The sequence below is a fragment of the Lithobates pipiens genome, unplaced genomic scaffold (genome assembly GCF_037356315.1).
Source record: "Lithobates pipiens isolate NorthernLeopardFrog02 unplaced genomic scaffold, aLitPip1_a1.2 Scaffold_19, whole genome shotgun sequence".
In the NCBI taxonomy this organism is placed as follows: domain Eukaryota; kingdom Metazoa; phylum Chordata; class Amphibia; order Anura; family Ranidae; genus Lithobates; species Lithobates pipiens.
Window position 1 is genome coordinate 487495264 of NW_027507764.1, and position 18017 is coordinate 487513280.

At 44.2% G+C, this 18017-nt stretch overlaps 1 protein-coding gene across 5 annotated transcripts in view; it reads left to right on the top strand.

Moving 5' to 3' along the window:
• Nucleotides 1-18017, top strand: part of LOC143997381 (carbonic anhydrase 13-like) — a 107598-nt gene that overhangs the window by 59721 nt on the left and 29860 nt on the right. For 4 of the 5 annotated variants that reach the window (XM_077492970.1, XM_077492968.1, XM_077492969.1 and 1 more), the window contains exon 2: nt 13053-13258. In XM_077492970.1, the coding sequence (XP_077349096.1) occupies nt 13066-13258 (193 nt within the window). In that variant the 5' untranslated portion in view covers nt 13053-13065. Of the gene's footprint in view, nt 1-5083; nt 5201-13052; nt 13259-18017 lie in introns of those variants that run through there. The other variant, XM_077492967.1, reaches the window with a different exon arrangement.

Consider the following 18017-nt stretch of genomic DNA (forward strand, 5'->3'; position numbering starts at 1 on the left):
CGCAAAGCTGAAAGGAGTGCCGGGCCAGTGTGGCTCTTGGCTTCCAGGCACAACAGACGCAGCACGGCATGGCAACGTCTCACCTGGCATGTCGAATAGGTTCTGGGGAGCTTGGGCGGCGCAGCGGAAGAGACGCTAGCAGCGGAAAAGGAGGAGTCAGCCGAGGAGGAGAGGGAGGAGAATGGAGTAGGAGGAGGAGGAGAAGAAGAAGAGCCAGGCAGGCATGCAATCCGTGGTGGTAAAACCAAATCTACACGGGTGCCACGGGTTACATGCTTGACGGCCGTCAGAAGGTTCACCCAGTGGGCAGTAAAAGTGATATACCTTCCCTGCCCGTGTTTGCTAGACCACGTGTCTGTGGTCAGATGTATCTTGGCACCAACACTGTGTGTCAGAGATACATTCACTTGCCGCTGAACATGGCCATATAGCTCTGGGATGCCCTTCTGTGAGAAATACTTCCTTCCTGGGACCTTCCATTGTGGTGTTCAAATGGCCACAAATTTTCGAAAGGCCTCCGAGTCCACCAGTTTATATGGCAGTAGTTGGCGGGCTAACAGTTCTGACAAGCCAGCCGTCAACCGTTGGGCAAGAGGGTTATCCGGCGTCATCATTTTTATACGCTCGAACATTTGGCCCATGGACGCCTGCCTTTTTGCAGAAAAACGTGAGCTTGGCATGATGGAAGGTGGAGTGGAGGACAATTGTGAGGAGAGAGGAGAAGGAGAAGTAGAAGACGAGGCTGGACGGTGAGAGCCTGCAGTGTGGCTTTGTGTGTCCTGTTGCTCCCACTCGGCTCGGTGATGGCTGCTCATGTGCCTTCTTAAGGCGGTCATCCCTAGGTGAGTGTTGGGCTTACCACGACTTATGCGTTGACTGCAAAGATTGCAGATGGCAACAATATTGTCAGCAGCGAACACGTTAAAAAAAGCCCACACTGCGGAGCCATGTGCCGGCGTCCTGGGAGTGCCAGATGTGACCGTACATGGTCGATGCCTCGCTCCTGATACATTAGAAGTCTGCTTTGTCCCTCCTGTGCAATGTAAGTTATTCCTGCTTTTCCTCCCTATCTGCTGGTCCATATCTCCCTCTGAACTCCCCTCCTCTTCCTCTCTTGTGGGCACCCACGTGACATCACTAGACACGTCATCATCGACGTCACCTTCCCCACCGCTATAATTAGAGATCTCGGAGTAGGCAGCAACACCGGGGATCAACCTCCTTCTTGGGCTGATCTGGGTACTGTCGTCAGACTGCTGAGTGGCGGTTGTTGCTACCTCCTCTTCCTGATCCAATGCCAAGAGTGGCTGCGCATCAGAAATGTCTTGATATGGATCGTAAAATAATTCCTGTGACTCAAGCGGAAGGTATGTGGTGGTGGTGGTGTTGGTGGTAGTGTCTTTGGGGGTGCACGTAGCAGAGAGTGAAGAAGAGGGTGCAGATCGAGAGGATGAGGAGGGTGCAGAAGAGTAAGGCTGAGTGAGCCACTCAACCAAATCTGGTGCTTCCTTTGACGTAATCGCACGCACCTTCTGCAATTTCCCACTTTGGCTCAAGCCTGTTGCTCCTGCCCTACCCCTACCACCCCTGCGGAAGGGCCTGCCTCTTCCTCTGCCTGTCATTTTTTAAATGACCCTGTGACAAAAGTCTCTAGAGAAGTGCAGTATGTATGTGGAAGAAGGTGGCCACTGGTCTATCACACCAGTTACAATACTTTTTTATTTGACTGTATTTGTCACTCTTTGTAGTATCGCTGCAGAACCGCTCAGCAGTCACAATGCTGAACAATGGAAACGCACTATACTATGCTTTCTATATGTGCAAGTATTTTATACGTGTATTACACAACTATATACTGCACACCAAATAGTAAACCTATACCAGTCCTTAAGGACCTTTGTGGAACTAGTAGCTAGGGATTAGAAGACTGTACCTCAGTCCCTACACTGATAAAGGACTGCTGCAGAATAGGGCAGCAGTCAGCAGTAGTGCACCACAACCCTATATATTGTGGACCTATACCAGTCCTTAAGGACCTTTGTGGAACTAGTAGCTAGGGATTAGCAGACTGTACCTCACTCAACCATATATACTGTACTACTCTATACAATACCAGTCCTTAAAAGGACCTTTGTGGAACTAGTAGCTAGTGATTAGCAGACTGTACCTCAGTCCCTACATTGATAAAGGACTGCTGCAGAATAGGGCAGCAGTCAGCAGTAGTGCACCACAACCCTATATATTGTGGACCTATACCAGTCCTTAAGGACCTTTGTGGAACTAGTAGCTAGGGATTAGCAGACTGTACCTCACTCAACCCTATATACTGTACTACTCTATACAATACCAGTCCTAAAAAGGACCTTTGTGGAACTAGTAGCTAGTTATTAGCAGACTGTACCTCAGTCCCTACACTGATAAAGGACTGCTGCAGAATAGGGCAGCAGTCAGCAGTAGTGCACCACAACCCTATATATTGTGGACCTATACCAGTCCTTAAGGACCTTTGTGGAACTCTATTTCACTCAACCCTATATACTGTCCTACTCCTATACCATACCAGTCCTTAAAAGGACTTTTGTGGACCTAATAGCTAGCAATTTGTGCCACTGCAGTCTCTCCCTGCTCCACACAGCAACCTCTCCCTATAGTGACAGAAGAAAGAATGTAAAATGGCCGCCGGATCGGGTATATTTATAAGTTAGGGGGAATGTCCAATTGTCCATGTGCTGAAATGTCTCAATTGGCTGTCCTGTACCCCATGATGGATGTGTCATCATGGGTCAAAGTTCTTTCACACTGTAAACACATAAGTCCACCGGGCGAACAGCGGCAATAGTCCGCCGATCGTGCGAATCGAGAACAGGCAAAATTTGCCGCGAACCGACTGCCGGGCGAACAGTTCAGCCATCCCTACTCCTGACGATCGCAGTGATACCATGTATGTGTTGTTTGTACCGGTACAATAGTGCGCATTCTGCGTCTTCTTTTTTTTCTTTTGTCCTGACGCTGATACTAATTTTTTATTTTTTATTTTAAATCCTGCCCAAAATATACTGACCCTGACTTTTAACTCTGACCTTGACCTTTGACCCTTCCTTGACCAAAACACTAACCCTGGCACTGACCTAGATCAAACCTTAATCTACGTATTTTTCTTTATTTTTCTTTTTTTCTTTTTTTATCATTATGTATTAATTTTGTTTTTTACTCACACTTTTTTTTTCTCTCTGCAAGGAGAGAGAGAGAGAGAGATACAATGGGGTCAATTCACTAATGTTTACCGCATGAGATAAGGGTATTATGTTACTCATTTGCATAAATTATCGCATGCAGTAAATCAAGTCTAATTCACAAAAGAAAAATAATGATTATGCGGTATTTCCTAAAAAAATAAAATAATGTGTTGTAAATATTGCACCAGAGAGCAAAATATCATGTGATAATGTCAAAACACAGCCTGGGATCGGGGTAACCCCAGGCTATTTTTTTGACAAATAGCTGGTTGCTAAGCAGAGGGCCGGGTAGCTGGCTGCTGTGTCCTTAAAGCGGAGGTCCACCCTAAATTGGACCTTCCGCTCATCGCAACCCTCCCCCCCTCCGGCGCCACAATTGGCACCTTTCAGGGGGGAGGGGGGTGCAGATACCTGTACAGTACAGGTATCTGCACCCACTTCCGGGATAGCTCTCTGCGGAAAGGGGCGTAGATTACACCCCTTTCCGCAAGTGCCTGCCCCTTTCTGCAAGTGCCCCACTGCCTGCTGGGAAACAAACAGATCCCAGAGGCAGCGGGGACCGTCCTTATTGTGCAGCGCGACTCGCGCATGCGCAGTAGGGAACCGGGAAATGAAGCCGAAAGGCTCCATTTCCTGATTTCCATACCCAAGATGGCGGCGGCAGCACCCGAGAGACGATCTAGAGATCGGCTTCAGGTGCCGACATCGCGGGCGCGCTGGACAGGTAAGTGTCACTATTTTAAAAGTCAGCAGCTGCAGTATTTGTAGCTGCTGGCTTTTAAAAAAAAAAAAACGCGGAGTCCCGGCGAACTCCCGCTTTAACAACCGATGATTTATTAGCTGTCAGCGGGCTTCCCCGCTGACAGCTGATTGTAAAAAAAAAGCAGATAATTAAAAAGTATGAAAAAAACAGCGTAATATCAAGCCTATACCAGGCCCTACATGTCTGGTATCGATTTTAAGGGGAACTCCTCGCCAAATAAAAAAAAAAAAACAGAGTGGGCCCCCCCCCCAAAATCCATACCAGACATTTATCCGAGCATGCAGCCCGGTAGGTCAGAAAAGAGGGTGGTGATTACCGCTAGATCTAACAAATATCACATTTGGTATTCAACGGTATATTCTTAGTGAATTGAACTTTCACAACTTATTTACCGCATTCAGTATTTTACCGCATTTTAGTTGCCATTATTTAACCACTTCCTGGCCGCTGTATGCAAATTGACGGCTGCAGGGTGGTTCTATAATCCTGACGGGGTGTCACATTAAGTCCAGCAGCGGGCGAGCAGTGCAGCGATCGGTAGACACACAGCATCTCTGATCTTGGTAAAGAGCCTGTGATGTAGGCTCTTTAACATGTGATAAGCTGTGTCCAATCACAGCTGGTCACATTGTAACCAGGAAATGCCATCTATCGGCTTTTCCTCTATTCGCGCTGACAAGGCATGAGTAGAAGAGAGTCGATCAGCAGCTCTCCTGATGGGGGGGGGGGGGGGGTCTGCGCTGATAATCAGCTCAATGATTATCAGTGCAGACCCATCAAGGATGCCAACCTGTGCTCACCGGGAATACCAACCAGTGCCCATCAGTAATGCCTGTCAGTGCCTCCTCATGAGTGCTGCCTATCAGTGCTATCTATCAGTGCCGCCCATCAGTGCTCTTCATTGACAATCAGTGCCCATCTGTGTCACCTGTAAGTGTCCATTAGTGCTGCCTATGAGTGCCCATCAGTGCTGAATATCAGTGCCGCCTATCAGTGCCCATCAGTGCTGCATATTACTGCCCTGTATTGAAGCGGTTAACACTTAGTGCATTGACCCTATTGCATCTTTCCTTTCCATTCACAGAGAGAGAAACACAGGGACAGTCTTCACAGTGACGGATCACTGCGGTAGCCAATCAGACGCTACCACAGCAATCAAGTGACCCGGAATCGGGAGTTCCGGGTCCCGATCATTAGTACGGTGAGCGATGGGCTTCATGCTCCCAGCACAAAAATAGATAGGCACATGGCAAAAAGCCCAGTCCACTGAGGTTACATATACTGTACAGTATGTGTTATGTCAGCATGAAGGGGTTAAAGTGATAACTGCTACTACCATTAGGATTTATATATCACATTTCCAAACAGGAGCTGAGGATTGTAAACCCTCAAGATATTTCACCTGAATGCACTCTATGCATTAAGGTCAAAAAAACTCCTGTGCTGCAGCAACTCCTTTTACTTACCTGAGCCCCAGTGGCGGCCGGTTGAAACATTCTTTGGGGGGGTGGCAAACAGTATGCCACCCCCGATCGGTTAGTTGGTAGCACTTGCCCCATCGCTGGCGATGGCGGCCTCCCATTCTCTTGCTTTACACAGGTCATCACAATGGCAGCGGCGGCTTCCGTTTCTTCCCTCCTTCTCGGCGGCCAATCGGGAGTCTTCTCTTCTCTGTCAATCAGAAAACAGGTCTCATACCTGCTTCTGATTAGCTGGATTGGAGATCAGTGTTTCAACAGCAAATATTCATTCGTTGTTGTAACACACCTGGGTGGGATCGGAGCGCATCCTCTGTGACCCATCCTATTTAGAAGCCTATTAGATCCTCTGGCTCTAATCAGGTGCCTAAAAAAAACTGGCTGCTGTAATTCATGTGCCCGGTGCCCTGAAAGAGGCCGGATGCATGAATAGGGGGTGGCCGCTGCGATCGTGGAATCTATCCAATGCATATAGGGGGGTGGCGTGGAGAGACGGGGCAGTGCCCGGGTGCCCTTAATGGATGGGCCGCCACTGCTGAGCCTGATATTTCTAGCAATGGAGACGAGTACATCAGCTCCAGCCGATGTCTTGGGTCCTCATTGGATAGACTGATAGCAGCAGGAGCCATTGGCTCCTACTGCTGTCAATCAAATCCAATGACACAGGAGTCGGGGGGCAGGCCGAGTCCGGCTGTCTGTGTCAATGGATGTAGCAGCAGGACATGGAAGGGGTCCTGCGTGAATGTCCCCAGGGAAAGTGCCTCTCCATGGGGGCACTCGATGCAGGCAGGAGCCTGGAGCGCCGTTGGGGACCCCAAAGGAGGAAGATCGAGGCCACTCCATGCAAAACCTTTGCACAGATGAGGTAAGTGTTCCATGTTTGTTATTTAAAAAAACAAACAAAAAAAAACAAGACTTTACAACCCTTTTAAAGGCTTAGAGAAAGCTGCACAAAGCTTGCCAAAAGCTCTTCACACTGCTCTTATACATGCTGAAGCCCGTGTGAAATAGGCCTAAGGGAATTTTTTGCTTCATTACCTGTCCCTGTGACACCATACAAAGAAAAAGAGGAACGCAGTTGTCAACTGTCCAGAAAGGTACAGCCAGTGATAAAACCATTGTCAGAAGTTCTAAGTATTCTTCATTCTACTAAACTTTAAAGGGATTTCACATAAGTTCCTGTTCTGCATGGCATGCTTAGTACATTATCTAATGTACTGTAATTACCCTTTCTGGCTCACCATTTAACTTTTAGGCCGCGTACACACGGGCGGACTGTTCGCCCAACTTTGTCCGTCAAACAGTTTCGGCAAACAGTCCGCTCAAAATTAGCATGGACGGACATGGCCACACACGACGAACGAACAGTTTGCTGAAACCGTGCGCGATGACGTGAACGGCACGTACGACGGGACGAAAAATACGACGTCCTATACACTGCATTATAACTTTCGGCGTGAAAATCCTTTCTGAGCATGCGCGCAACTTTGTTTGACGAACAAGCCTACACACGAGCGGACTGTTCGCTGAAACAAGGTTTCAGCGGACAGTTTTACGGAATTTCCGAAAAACCTTGTTCGTCAAACTGTCCGCTGAAACTGTCCGCTGAAAGCCCACACACGAGCGGACTGTCCGCCCAAACACTGTTCAGCGGACAAAGTTGGGCGAACAGTCCGCCCGTGTGTACGCGGCCTTAGGAAAGGGTAATTAGCTGCTGAAACACAAGCTTTTCCCTGTGACACATAAGTATCTAATTTATCATAATCCTAGACAACATTACTAAGAGCAATGCTGAAACACTGAAATTCCTTTTTAATAACAGCATTTTATATAAGTAGCTAATACCACTTACTGACTACTGGGATACTTGAAAACAGAAATTTTCTTTGCATTGTGCTGTTATGACCAGGCCAGGGGTAGGGGAGATCTCAAAACAGGGGTCATAGACATCATTAAATATCTTGCAGGGCATAGTCATAGTAGTAATAAGTATCTGACGGGGTGGTCATGGTAGTGGTAAGTATCTGTAGGAAGAGGGCACTTGTCTAGAAACTTATATGTCAGCCTAGGTTGGTGCAACCTTGGAAGAATACTATGCTGCATAAAATTGTTGGAAAGTCTATATAAACCCAGCGTGGGCATAAATAACTGTACCCTGCCTGCTAGTAATAGCATCAATATAGGTCATTGCCTGTTATGTTCTTTGGTTCTCTGCGGTAGTGAGACAAGTACTTATACATACATATATTGGGCTCCAGCCATCTGCTTTCTGTGGTTGAGGTAGGGTTAGTTACATAATCTGCCTCAGCCTTTTTCACCTCCTTAAAGCGGGAGTCCGCCGGGACTCCGCGTTTTTTTTTTTTTTAAAGTCAGCAGCTACAAATACTGCAGCTGCTGACTCTTAAAATAGTGACACTTACCTGTCCAGCGCGCCCGCGATGTCGGCACCCGAAGCCGATCTCTAGATCGACACTCGAGTGCTGCCGCCGCCATCTTGGGTATGGGAATCAGGAAATGGAGCCTTTCGGCTTCATTTCCCGGTTCCCTACTGCGCATGCGCGAGCCGCGCTGCGCAATGAGGACGGTCCCCGCTGCCTCTGGGATCTGTGTGTTTCCCAGCAGGCAGCGGGGCACTTGCGGAAGGGGGCGGGCACTTGCGGAAAGGGGCGTAATGTACGCCCCTTTCCGCAGAGAGCTAGCCCGGAAGTGGGTGCAGTTACCTGGATTATCCAGGTAACTGCACCCCCCTCCCCCCTGAAAGGTGCCAATTGTGGCGCCGGAGGGGGGGAGGAATCCGATGAGCGGAAGGTCCATTTTAGGGTGGACCTCCGCTTTAACCAAACAATTCTCCCAGGGTTTGGTGTTGGTTTTTATAATTGATATCTCTTTATTGATGTGTCTCAAGAAAGCTTTAAAAGTGTCCCACACCACTGCTATTGGGGCAGAATTTGAATTAATGGTAAGGAATGCCTCATGTGATTCAGAAACAGGATCTTTTTCTGGAAATAGTGAAAGCCAGAATGAGTTAACCCTCCATAGGGAGCATTTTTTTGGTGATTGGAAGTGTTTCTTGGTTCATCATGGAAGGAGACTACCAATGGGAACAGGGAAGCATTGCCCAAACCAAGGTCAATCCTTGAAAGACCCATATTATTAATGTCCTCTATCGCCACTTAATGTCACTTCTACCCTTTTCCACAGAAGTGTTTAAATGCTGACTAGAATATACGCGAGACCATCAAGTTTACATAGAAGAAAAATATTGAGAAGGATGAATTCATAGCATGGTATTGCTGGCTGTACTGTTGAGTAGAGAGATGGGACAAGAGGGGTTATTTACTAAAATTGCATGTTGCAAAATATGGTGAAACTCTGCATAGAAATTTATCAGAATTGAGGAATATTGTCAAAGCTAATTGAACAAGCTGAAGTTAGAAGTTGATTGACTACCATTTACAGCTGCTCCAATGCACCACTTTTAGTTAATCTCCCCCAAAGAGACCAGTTTTAGATGCATTTCATAAAGACAGACCACACCACCATATTGTTTTGGTGTGTTTAGGATAGCCAGGCACTTAATGCTTCTCCTCACCCCCCTTATGTTCCATGATAAAATTGTATGTCAGTTAGTCATAATGATTAAAATACCAACATATAAACAGAGTGTATCAAGGGAGGACACAATGTTAAATTCCCTGTGCATGGTTGATGACAATTGACCCATATAGTGCCTGCCAGGAGGAACTAAGGTTTGTATACCAGGCGGGGTCCAGAAAAACACATGTTGTAATATAACAGAGGGGTTGAGAGTAACTTGCCACAACTGGGGCAATAGAGAAAACTGAGCAACAAATTGTAGTCCAACATGCTCAAGTCAATTAAGACAGAACTACAACAGCGTCCACATAGGACTACTCATGGGGGTCAAATGTAGTTTACCTGCCAGGCAGGAAGTACCACATCACCATAGCAATAGAAGCAAAACTCACTGTAGGTTAGGGTTGCCACCTGTTCGGGATTCACCCAGACAGTTCAGGTTTGAAATCATGCATCCGGGTTTCAGACCGTCTGAGACCTGAAAACATTATTCAGACCAGACTAAGTCTCCCCCTTCTCTCTCCTGCTTCTAAGTTAGTATGCTAAGGTAAATCAGGGTTCTCAGAGCACTTATTACATGAGGGCTTCTCTTTACACCAGCAGAGGCCACAGTGCTCCCCTTACATCAGAGTCTGCAGAGTCAACACTTATGCCGCGTACACACGAGCGGACTGTATGGCGTACTTAGTCCGTCATACAATCCGACGGACAGTCCGTCATACTTTCCACTGAACGGACTTGACCACACACGGATACCCAAACAGTCCGTCGAAAGCTTGCGCGATGACGTGTACAGCACGTACGACGGGACTAGAAATAGGAAGTCCAATACACAGCAAAGCACCCTTCCGCCGTGTAAATCCTTTCTGGGCATGCGCCATTCTTAGTCCGTCGAACTAGCATACTGACGAGCGGATTGTCCGCTGAAACCAAAGTATGACGGACAGAATTTCGAAAAATCCGAAATTCTTAGTACGCCGGACTGCACGCTGAAAAAGTCCGCTGAAGCCCACACACGAGCGGACTGTCCGCTGAAATGTGTTTCGACGGACTAAGTACGCCATACAGTCCGCCCGTGTGTACGCGGCATTACAGTGAATAGGAACTCTGCGAGTTCAGATATAAAAGGGGAGCTCTGCAGATTCAGATGTAAAAGGGGAACTCTGTGGACTCTGATGTAAAAGGATCTCTTGTGTCTATAGTATGCCTGTAAAGTGGCACATTTTCCCCATGTTTAGAACAGTCTCTGCACAAAATGACATTTCTAAAGGAAAAAAAGTCATTTAAAAGTACTCGCGGCTATAATTAATTGTCTGTCCCAGCAACACAGATAAAAGTCATTGAAAAAAACAGCATGGGATCCCCACAGTCTATTATCAGGCCCTTTGGGTCTGGTATGAATATTAAGGGGAACCCCAAACCAAAAGTTAAATTTTTTATTTTTTTTAATTGGCGTGGGTGTCCCCCCAAAAATCCATTCCAGACCCTTATCCGAGCATGCAACCTGGAAGGCCGCAGGAAAAGATACAAGAGATCGCCCCCCCCTCCTGAACCGTACCAGGCCACATGCCCTCAACATGGGGAGGGTGCTTTGGGGTAGCCTCCCAAAGCACCTTGTCCCCATGTTGATGGGAACAAGGGCCTCATCCCCACAACCCTTACCTGGTTGTGGATTGTGGGGGTCTGTGGACGAGGGGCTTATCGGAATCTGGAAGCGGACCTCCATATCCCGGCCCCCCGTTTGAAATGGTAATGGGTACATTGTATCCGTACCATTTCACAAAAAAAGTGTCAAAATGTTAAAAAAAATATGTTTAAAAAAACCACAAGACAAACTTTAAAAAATAAAAAAAATAAAAATGTCCCACGAAGTCCATTCATCTTCTTCTCCCGCTCCGCCAACGGACCGAAAAAAATAAAACGGACCCGCCTCCATGGGAGGCTCCTGCCATATGACACGTCTTCGCTTTGACAGTTCTTATATAACTGAGGGCAGGGCCACACGGTGACACCCCCTCTGATGTACGGGGACTTCTCCATGGCTTTCCCAAGGCGTCCGAGGGGGGCGGGGTCACCCGGTTATGTAAATGGTCGGCCCCGCCCCCTCTGACGCCACAGGGAAGCCAATGTTTAATGCACTATTACATATTTCTGAGTAATATGGATGACCAACAGCCTATTGGAGCCATGCCTATGATACAACAGTGCATAGTTGTTAAAGAAGTGTATGAAAAAGAAATATGGAGAAAGAAAACCATAAGGATACCTATAGTATGGTCAATGAGGACCATAGTGTCTCCTTTAAAAAAGTCAAGTAAAAAAACATAAGGACTGACTAAATTATTAAAGTTTTACATATAGTATCTAAGTCATGGTGCAAGCAATGTGATCAGCATATCACCTTGATGAGCTCAGTTCTTTAACCACTTGCCGACCGCCGCACGACGATGTACGTCCTATTTTTGAAGAGGGATATCTCGGTAACGGCAGCAGCTGCTGCCACAACCGAGATATCCATCTCTTCAGGCGGCGGTCGGCTGTACGATAACGGTGGTCTCCGCGGCGGATTCGCCACGAGATCACCGCTATCGGCGGCGGGAGAGGTGAACCGCCCTCCCGCACCGGAGCCGTCGGTAGCGGCGGAGGCGATCGGGTCCTTTCGTCTGCTGGGCATAGAGACAAGTGAGGCTAAGATGGCCCCCACTCGTCTCTATACCATAGGAGGGCGGAAGCGACGTCAAAACGTCACTTCCGCCCATACCTCTTAAAGGTATATTTTTTTTAGATGTCAGATTTTCTTTTTTCTTTTTTTTGCATTTTAGCCCAAATATGAGATCTGAGGACTTTTTGACCCCAGATCTCATATTTAAGAGGACCTGTCATGCTTTTTTCTATTACAAGGGATGTTTACATTCCTTGTAATAGGAATAAAAGTGATCCATTTTTTTTTTTTTAAAACAGTGTAAAAATAAATAAAATCAATTAAAATAAATAAGAAAAAATTTTTTTTTTTTTTTTTAAACACCCCGTCAAGACAAGCTTGCGCACAGAAGCGAGCACATACGTGAGTAACGCCCGCATATGAAAACGGTGGTCAAACCACACATGTGAGGTATCGCCGCGATCGGTAGAGCGAAAGCAATAATTCTAGCCTTAGACCTCCTCTGTAACGCAAAAAATGCAACCTGTAGAATTTTTTAAATGTCGCTTATGGAGATTTTTGAGGCTAAAAGTTTGACGCCATTCCACGAGAGGGCGCAATTTTGAAGCGTGACATGTTGGGTATCAATTTACTCAGCGTACCATTATCTTTCACAATATAAAAAAATTGGGCTAATTTTACTGTTGTCTTATTTTTTTATTCAAAAAAGTGAATTTTTTCCAAAAAAAGTGCGCTTGTAAGACCGCTGCGCAAATACGGTGTGGAAAAAAGTATTTCAATGACCGCCATTTTATTCTCTAGGGTGTTAGAAAAAAAACAATATAAAATGTTTGGGGGTTCTAAGTAATTTTCTAGCAAAAAAAAACTGTTTTAAACATGTAAACACCAAGTCTGAAAAAGAGGCCTGGTCCTTAAGTGGTTAATCAAGCTAGGTAGGCTGGTGTTCTTGTCACTACCTATAGGTTTATAATGATATACAGAATTTAAATAAAATTTCACTTTGTGTCAATGACATATGACTTGAAAAGTCATGCTCATTTCATTAATGGTGCGGTTTCTCAGCAGCATAAAACAAACATTTCTATAGGTCTTCTCAAGACCAATCTATATATGCTATTTATGGATCCCCATGACATTGCACATATCCAGGAAAATGGTATTGATTTGCCATTAGATATATAAATAACTCTTAGAATGTAGATGTTATAAATGAAGTACAATATATATGCTTACTAAGCACTATGTAAGAAAAAAAACCCTTAAACCACAATCATTTTTTGCATCAGAGTAAATGGGTTATGTTTTTTCCTTTACAGAAGAAATACAGACATGGGAGTGTGTACCTCCAGCACTGCACAATGTCGACCTCGTCAATCCCCCATTGATATTCAGACTAAAAGAGCCAAGTATGATTCTTCTTTGAAGCCCCTGTTCATCCAGTACAATCCAAATACTTCCAAAAGAATCATTAATGTCGGGCATTCCTTCAATGTGGAGTTTGATGACTCAAGTGATAGGTCAGGTAGGTTTAAAATAACTAAAATAAAAATAAAAATAAATATGTAAGTATTTCTTACTTCGCTATTACCATGTTTATTTATAAAAGTTGGTGATAAGCCAATCCACTATCATTATATTAAACCTGTATTTTTCAAATGTTTGCATGACTGACTCACCAGTTTATATATAGTTTGTTGCATACGTCTTTCTGCCTGTTTTCCAGGGACATTGACATTTAGGTAGTAATTTACTAACGGACTGATTTTTGTGCTAAGCCTAATAAACCTGCATCAGCTTTCAGCAGCCAATGATGGAAACCTACCGGTATATTTAAAATGTTTTGTTGCATGTGATTAGATGTTTGAAGGACAGACTACGGCCCCTTAAGGGCCCATTCACACCAGCTGTTGCGTGTTATGGTACACATACATACCTCCCAACATTTTCAGATGGGAATGAGGGACACCTACTAACAAATGTATGTAGGCATAGGACACGCCCCCTTGTCACACCCCCTTAAAGGAAAATTAACCCAAAAAAAGGTTAATTAAATCCACAAGGGCTTTTTTTACCACTAACATTCCTTTAACCCCCCCTGGCAGTATTCTCGAGTCTTGCTTGGAGTGAAAATTCAGTACCATTAGTGGTAACCCCGAGCCAGACTCGGGATTGCATCGCTGGATAAAGGATGAGTATGCTTACCTTGTCCCCTGGATCCAGCAATGTCTCCCCACACTGAGAGCGGCTCGTCCTCCACTCGATCTATCACGGAGCCGGGCTCCGTTCCATGCGAGCGTTGCAACGCATGGGGATGGAGAACGGCACCAAATTCAAAAAGTAAAACACACACATTACATACAGTATAATGTAATCTTACAGATTACATTGCTGTATGCAATTATTTCACCTCCCTTTTGTCCCTAGTGGTCTGCCCAGTGTGCTGCATGCAGTTTTACAAAAACTGTTCTTTATGCCTGGAAACTGGAGATTGTCCATAGCAACCAAAACTGTCCCTTTACATCAAAAGTGGTTTTAGACCAGCTAGAAAACAGCGATAATAAATTAGAATCACTTGCAGAATTGAGCGATAGTGATTTGTGGGGAGATCCGTCATCAAACACTGAAAAGTAATGACAGTGACAATTCTGCAACTGAGCAAATTTCAGTGTTTTTGATTTGATTACATTATTGAATAATTTTTATTATTATTATATTATTATTTGGTATAATTATTTATAGTTATTTATTATAATAGAATTTATGATTTGATTTTTCAAACTGCTAGACTCTTGTTTGGACAGATTTAAGTGAGCTATTCCTAAGAATTACAGGACTACAATATAAAAGGCCAAATTTTCATGCAAAATAATTGTAACGCTTTCAGCACCTAAAATCTGAAATAATCATACCGCCAGGGAGATTAAATTGGCTTTTACAAATGCAGCAATTTAGAAATTGGGATGAAAGGTATTCGCTCTGGTAAACACTTTTTGAAAGATAAAACGTGCATTTATATACAACTATATAGATCAGACCAAAATGAGGGACAGAGGGACATTGGTCCAAATCAGTGACAGTCCCTCAAATCAGGCACAGTCTGGAGCTATGCACATAGCACATACAGTGATCACAATACTTGCTTTTTTACTTCTAAATTTACTTAAATTACACCCCATGGAATTGTATGTTCAGCAGAAAGGTGCAATGTGTAAAACATTGCTTAGCATTTAAATGTATGCCTGCATCATTGCAGCCCAATAGGCTCTTATCAGATGAACGGTTTTTGGGCACCCTTTCAATAAATTCAGTATAGAATAAGTAGTCCCTGAGATTATAGATACACTATGTTACCAAAAGTATTGGAACGCCTGCCTTTACATGCACATGAACTTTAATGGCATCCCAGTCTTAGTCTTAGGATTCAATATTAAGTTGGCCCACCCTTTGTAGCTATAACAGTTTCAACTCTTCTGGGAAGGCTGTCCACGAGGTTTAGGAGGTTGTGTATGGGAATGTTTGACCATTCTTCCAGAAGCGCATTTGTGAGGTCAGGCACTGATGTGGACGAGAAAGGCCTGGCTCGCAGTCTCTGCTCTTATTCATCCTAAAGGTGTTCTATCAGGTTGAGGTGCAGGCCAGTCATGTTACTCCACCCCAAACTTGCTCATCCATGTCTTCGTGGACCTTGTTTTGTGCACTGGTGAGCAGTCATGTTGGAAGAGGAAGGGGCCATCCCAAACTGTTCCCACCAAGTTGGGAGCATGAAATTGTCCAAAATGTCTTGGTATTCTGAAGCCTTAAGCGTTCCCTTCACTGGAACTAAGGGGTCAAGCCCAACCCCTGAAAAACAACCCCACACCATAATCCCCACCAATGATTTGGACCAGTGCACAAAGCAAGGATCATAAAGACATGGATGAGCGAGTTTGGGATGGAGGTACTTGACTTGCCTGCACAGAGTTACATAGTTACATAGTAGGTGAAGTTGAAAAAAGACTATCCATCAAGTCCATCAAGTCCAACCTATGTGTGTGATTATATGTTAGTATTACATTGTATATCCCTGTATGTTGCAGTCGTTCACGTGCTTATCTAATAGTTTCTTGAAACTATCAATGCCCCCCCGCTGAGACCACCGCCTGTGAAAGGGAATTCCACATCCTTGCCGCTCTTACCGTAAAGAACCCTCTACGTAGTTTAAGGTTAAACCTCTTTTCTTCTAATTTTAATGAGTGGCCACGAGTCTGGTTAAACTCCCTTTTGCGAAAAAGTTTTATCCCTATTGTGGGGTCACCAGTATGGTATTTGTATATTGAAATCATTGAAGAAAGAGAGAAAGTGAATGGCGGGACTTTATATGAAGCATATCACTAGATTAAACGAGCCAATCAGTATACACATTATTCCATTTATAAACACAAGTCATACATACATAAATAGAGTAGTAAGACAGATTAATAGACAATTTTACTAATAAATCTCAATCAATAGATCATGATAATAATACATAATTGATTCAACAGAACACATGATAATCTCATAATATGCTATTAATTATAAATTAGTATTTCATGGTATCGCATAGTTAGTTCAGTATAATATACATGGTTCTAGACCTAGGTATGTAGACCATAATTGTAATAGTAGCAACATATAGACATAAAGAACAATGGTGGATTGGTTCATTAAAATAAAATTTAATAAAATATAAATAGTAAACAAAAATACTGTGACAACGCATCATAGGCTCTATGCATTTTGTGGTTATATACCACTCATCAGGAGCAGATGCAGAAAATAGGGATATCTATAATGAAATAAAAATAAAAAATAAACAAATAAATATAGTAAAAAAGTATAAACACAGAAAAGGGGGGAAGAAGGGGAACACAGAGGGTCCCAATCGTTCTCACCTATCTGTAGTATATAGGTACGGCTGTTGATAGTATCCAAAACAAAAAACATTATAGAACATGTTATCCCCAGAAGCTGTGATGGAAGACCTTGAAGCATGGCAAAAACACAAGTAACCCAGGGGTATCTGTGGGGATCAATAAATAAAAATATAAAAAAATATATATGTAAACTATTTCCACAGCTGAAAAAACTTGGTAGAGACTTACAAAAGCTAGGGTGTGAAAAAAAGAGATTTGCTGAGTGAGTAGAGGGAAAAGATGTTGAAATAAAATAAAAAGGGAAAAGTGAATTGAATATACAACTAAGTGTACTAAAGCATAAATACCTGCAAAGGTAAGTAGGAGGAAGTAGTCCAAATCATGTCTTAAGTATAGCCGGCTGAACGTCGGCATATGGGAAGTGTGATATGCGTAGTAGCTGTGCATCGGGGGTGACCATCAACGTCACGCATCATATCCCCTCTCAAACGCCTCTTTTCCAGAGAGAATAAGTTCAGTGCTCGCAACCTTTCCTCATAACTAGGGATGAGCCAAACACCCCCCGGTTCGGTTCGCACCAGAACTTTCGAACGGACCCCACGTTCGTTACGAACGTTAGAACCCCATTGAAGTCTATGGGACTCGAACGTTCGAAATGGAAAGTGCTAATTTTAACGGCTAATATGGAAGATACTGTCCTAAAAAGGGTTTGGGGACCTGGCTCCTGCCCCAGGGGACATGGGTCAATGCCTAAAATGTTTTTAAAAATGGCCGTTTTGGCGGGAGCACTGATTTTACTGACGATTAAAGTGAAAAAAAAAGTGAAATATTCCTTTAAATATGGTGCCTGGGGGGTGTCTGTAGTATGCCTGTGAAGTGCCACGTGTTTCCCGTGTTTAGAACAGTCCCTGCACAAAATGACATTAAACGGAAATAACACCATTTAAAACTGCTTGCGGTTTTAATGTTATATCTGGTTCCTGCAATATGGTTGAAAATCATTCAGAAAAATGGCATGGGTAGCCCTCCCTGCCCATTACCAGCCTATTTGGGTCTTGTACGCATATTAAGGGGAACCCTGTACCCATATTAAAAAAGGGAAATGCGTGTGGCCCCCAGGCCCTATATACTCAGAACAGCAGTATACAGGCGGTGCAAACAAGACAGGGACTGTGTAGGTTTGTTGTGTTAAGTTGAATCTGTTTGTAATTTTCAACTGGTACATTTTTAAAGTGTAGCTCCAGTCAAAAAAACTATTTTTAAGCTTTTTGGAAAACATAGGGAAGGGTTATCACCCCTGTACAATTTGTTTTGTCGTCCATCTTTTTTCATCTCACTTGCTGCTGTCTCCTTGCGTTTGCAAGTAGGAGATGTTTGTAAGTTGGA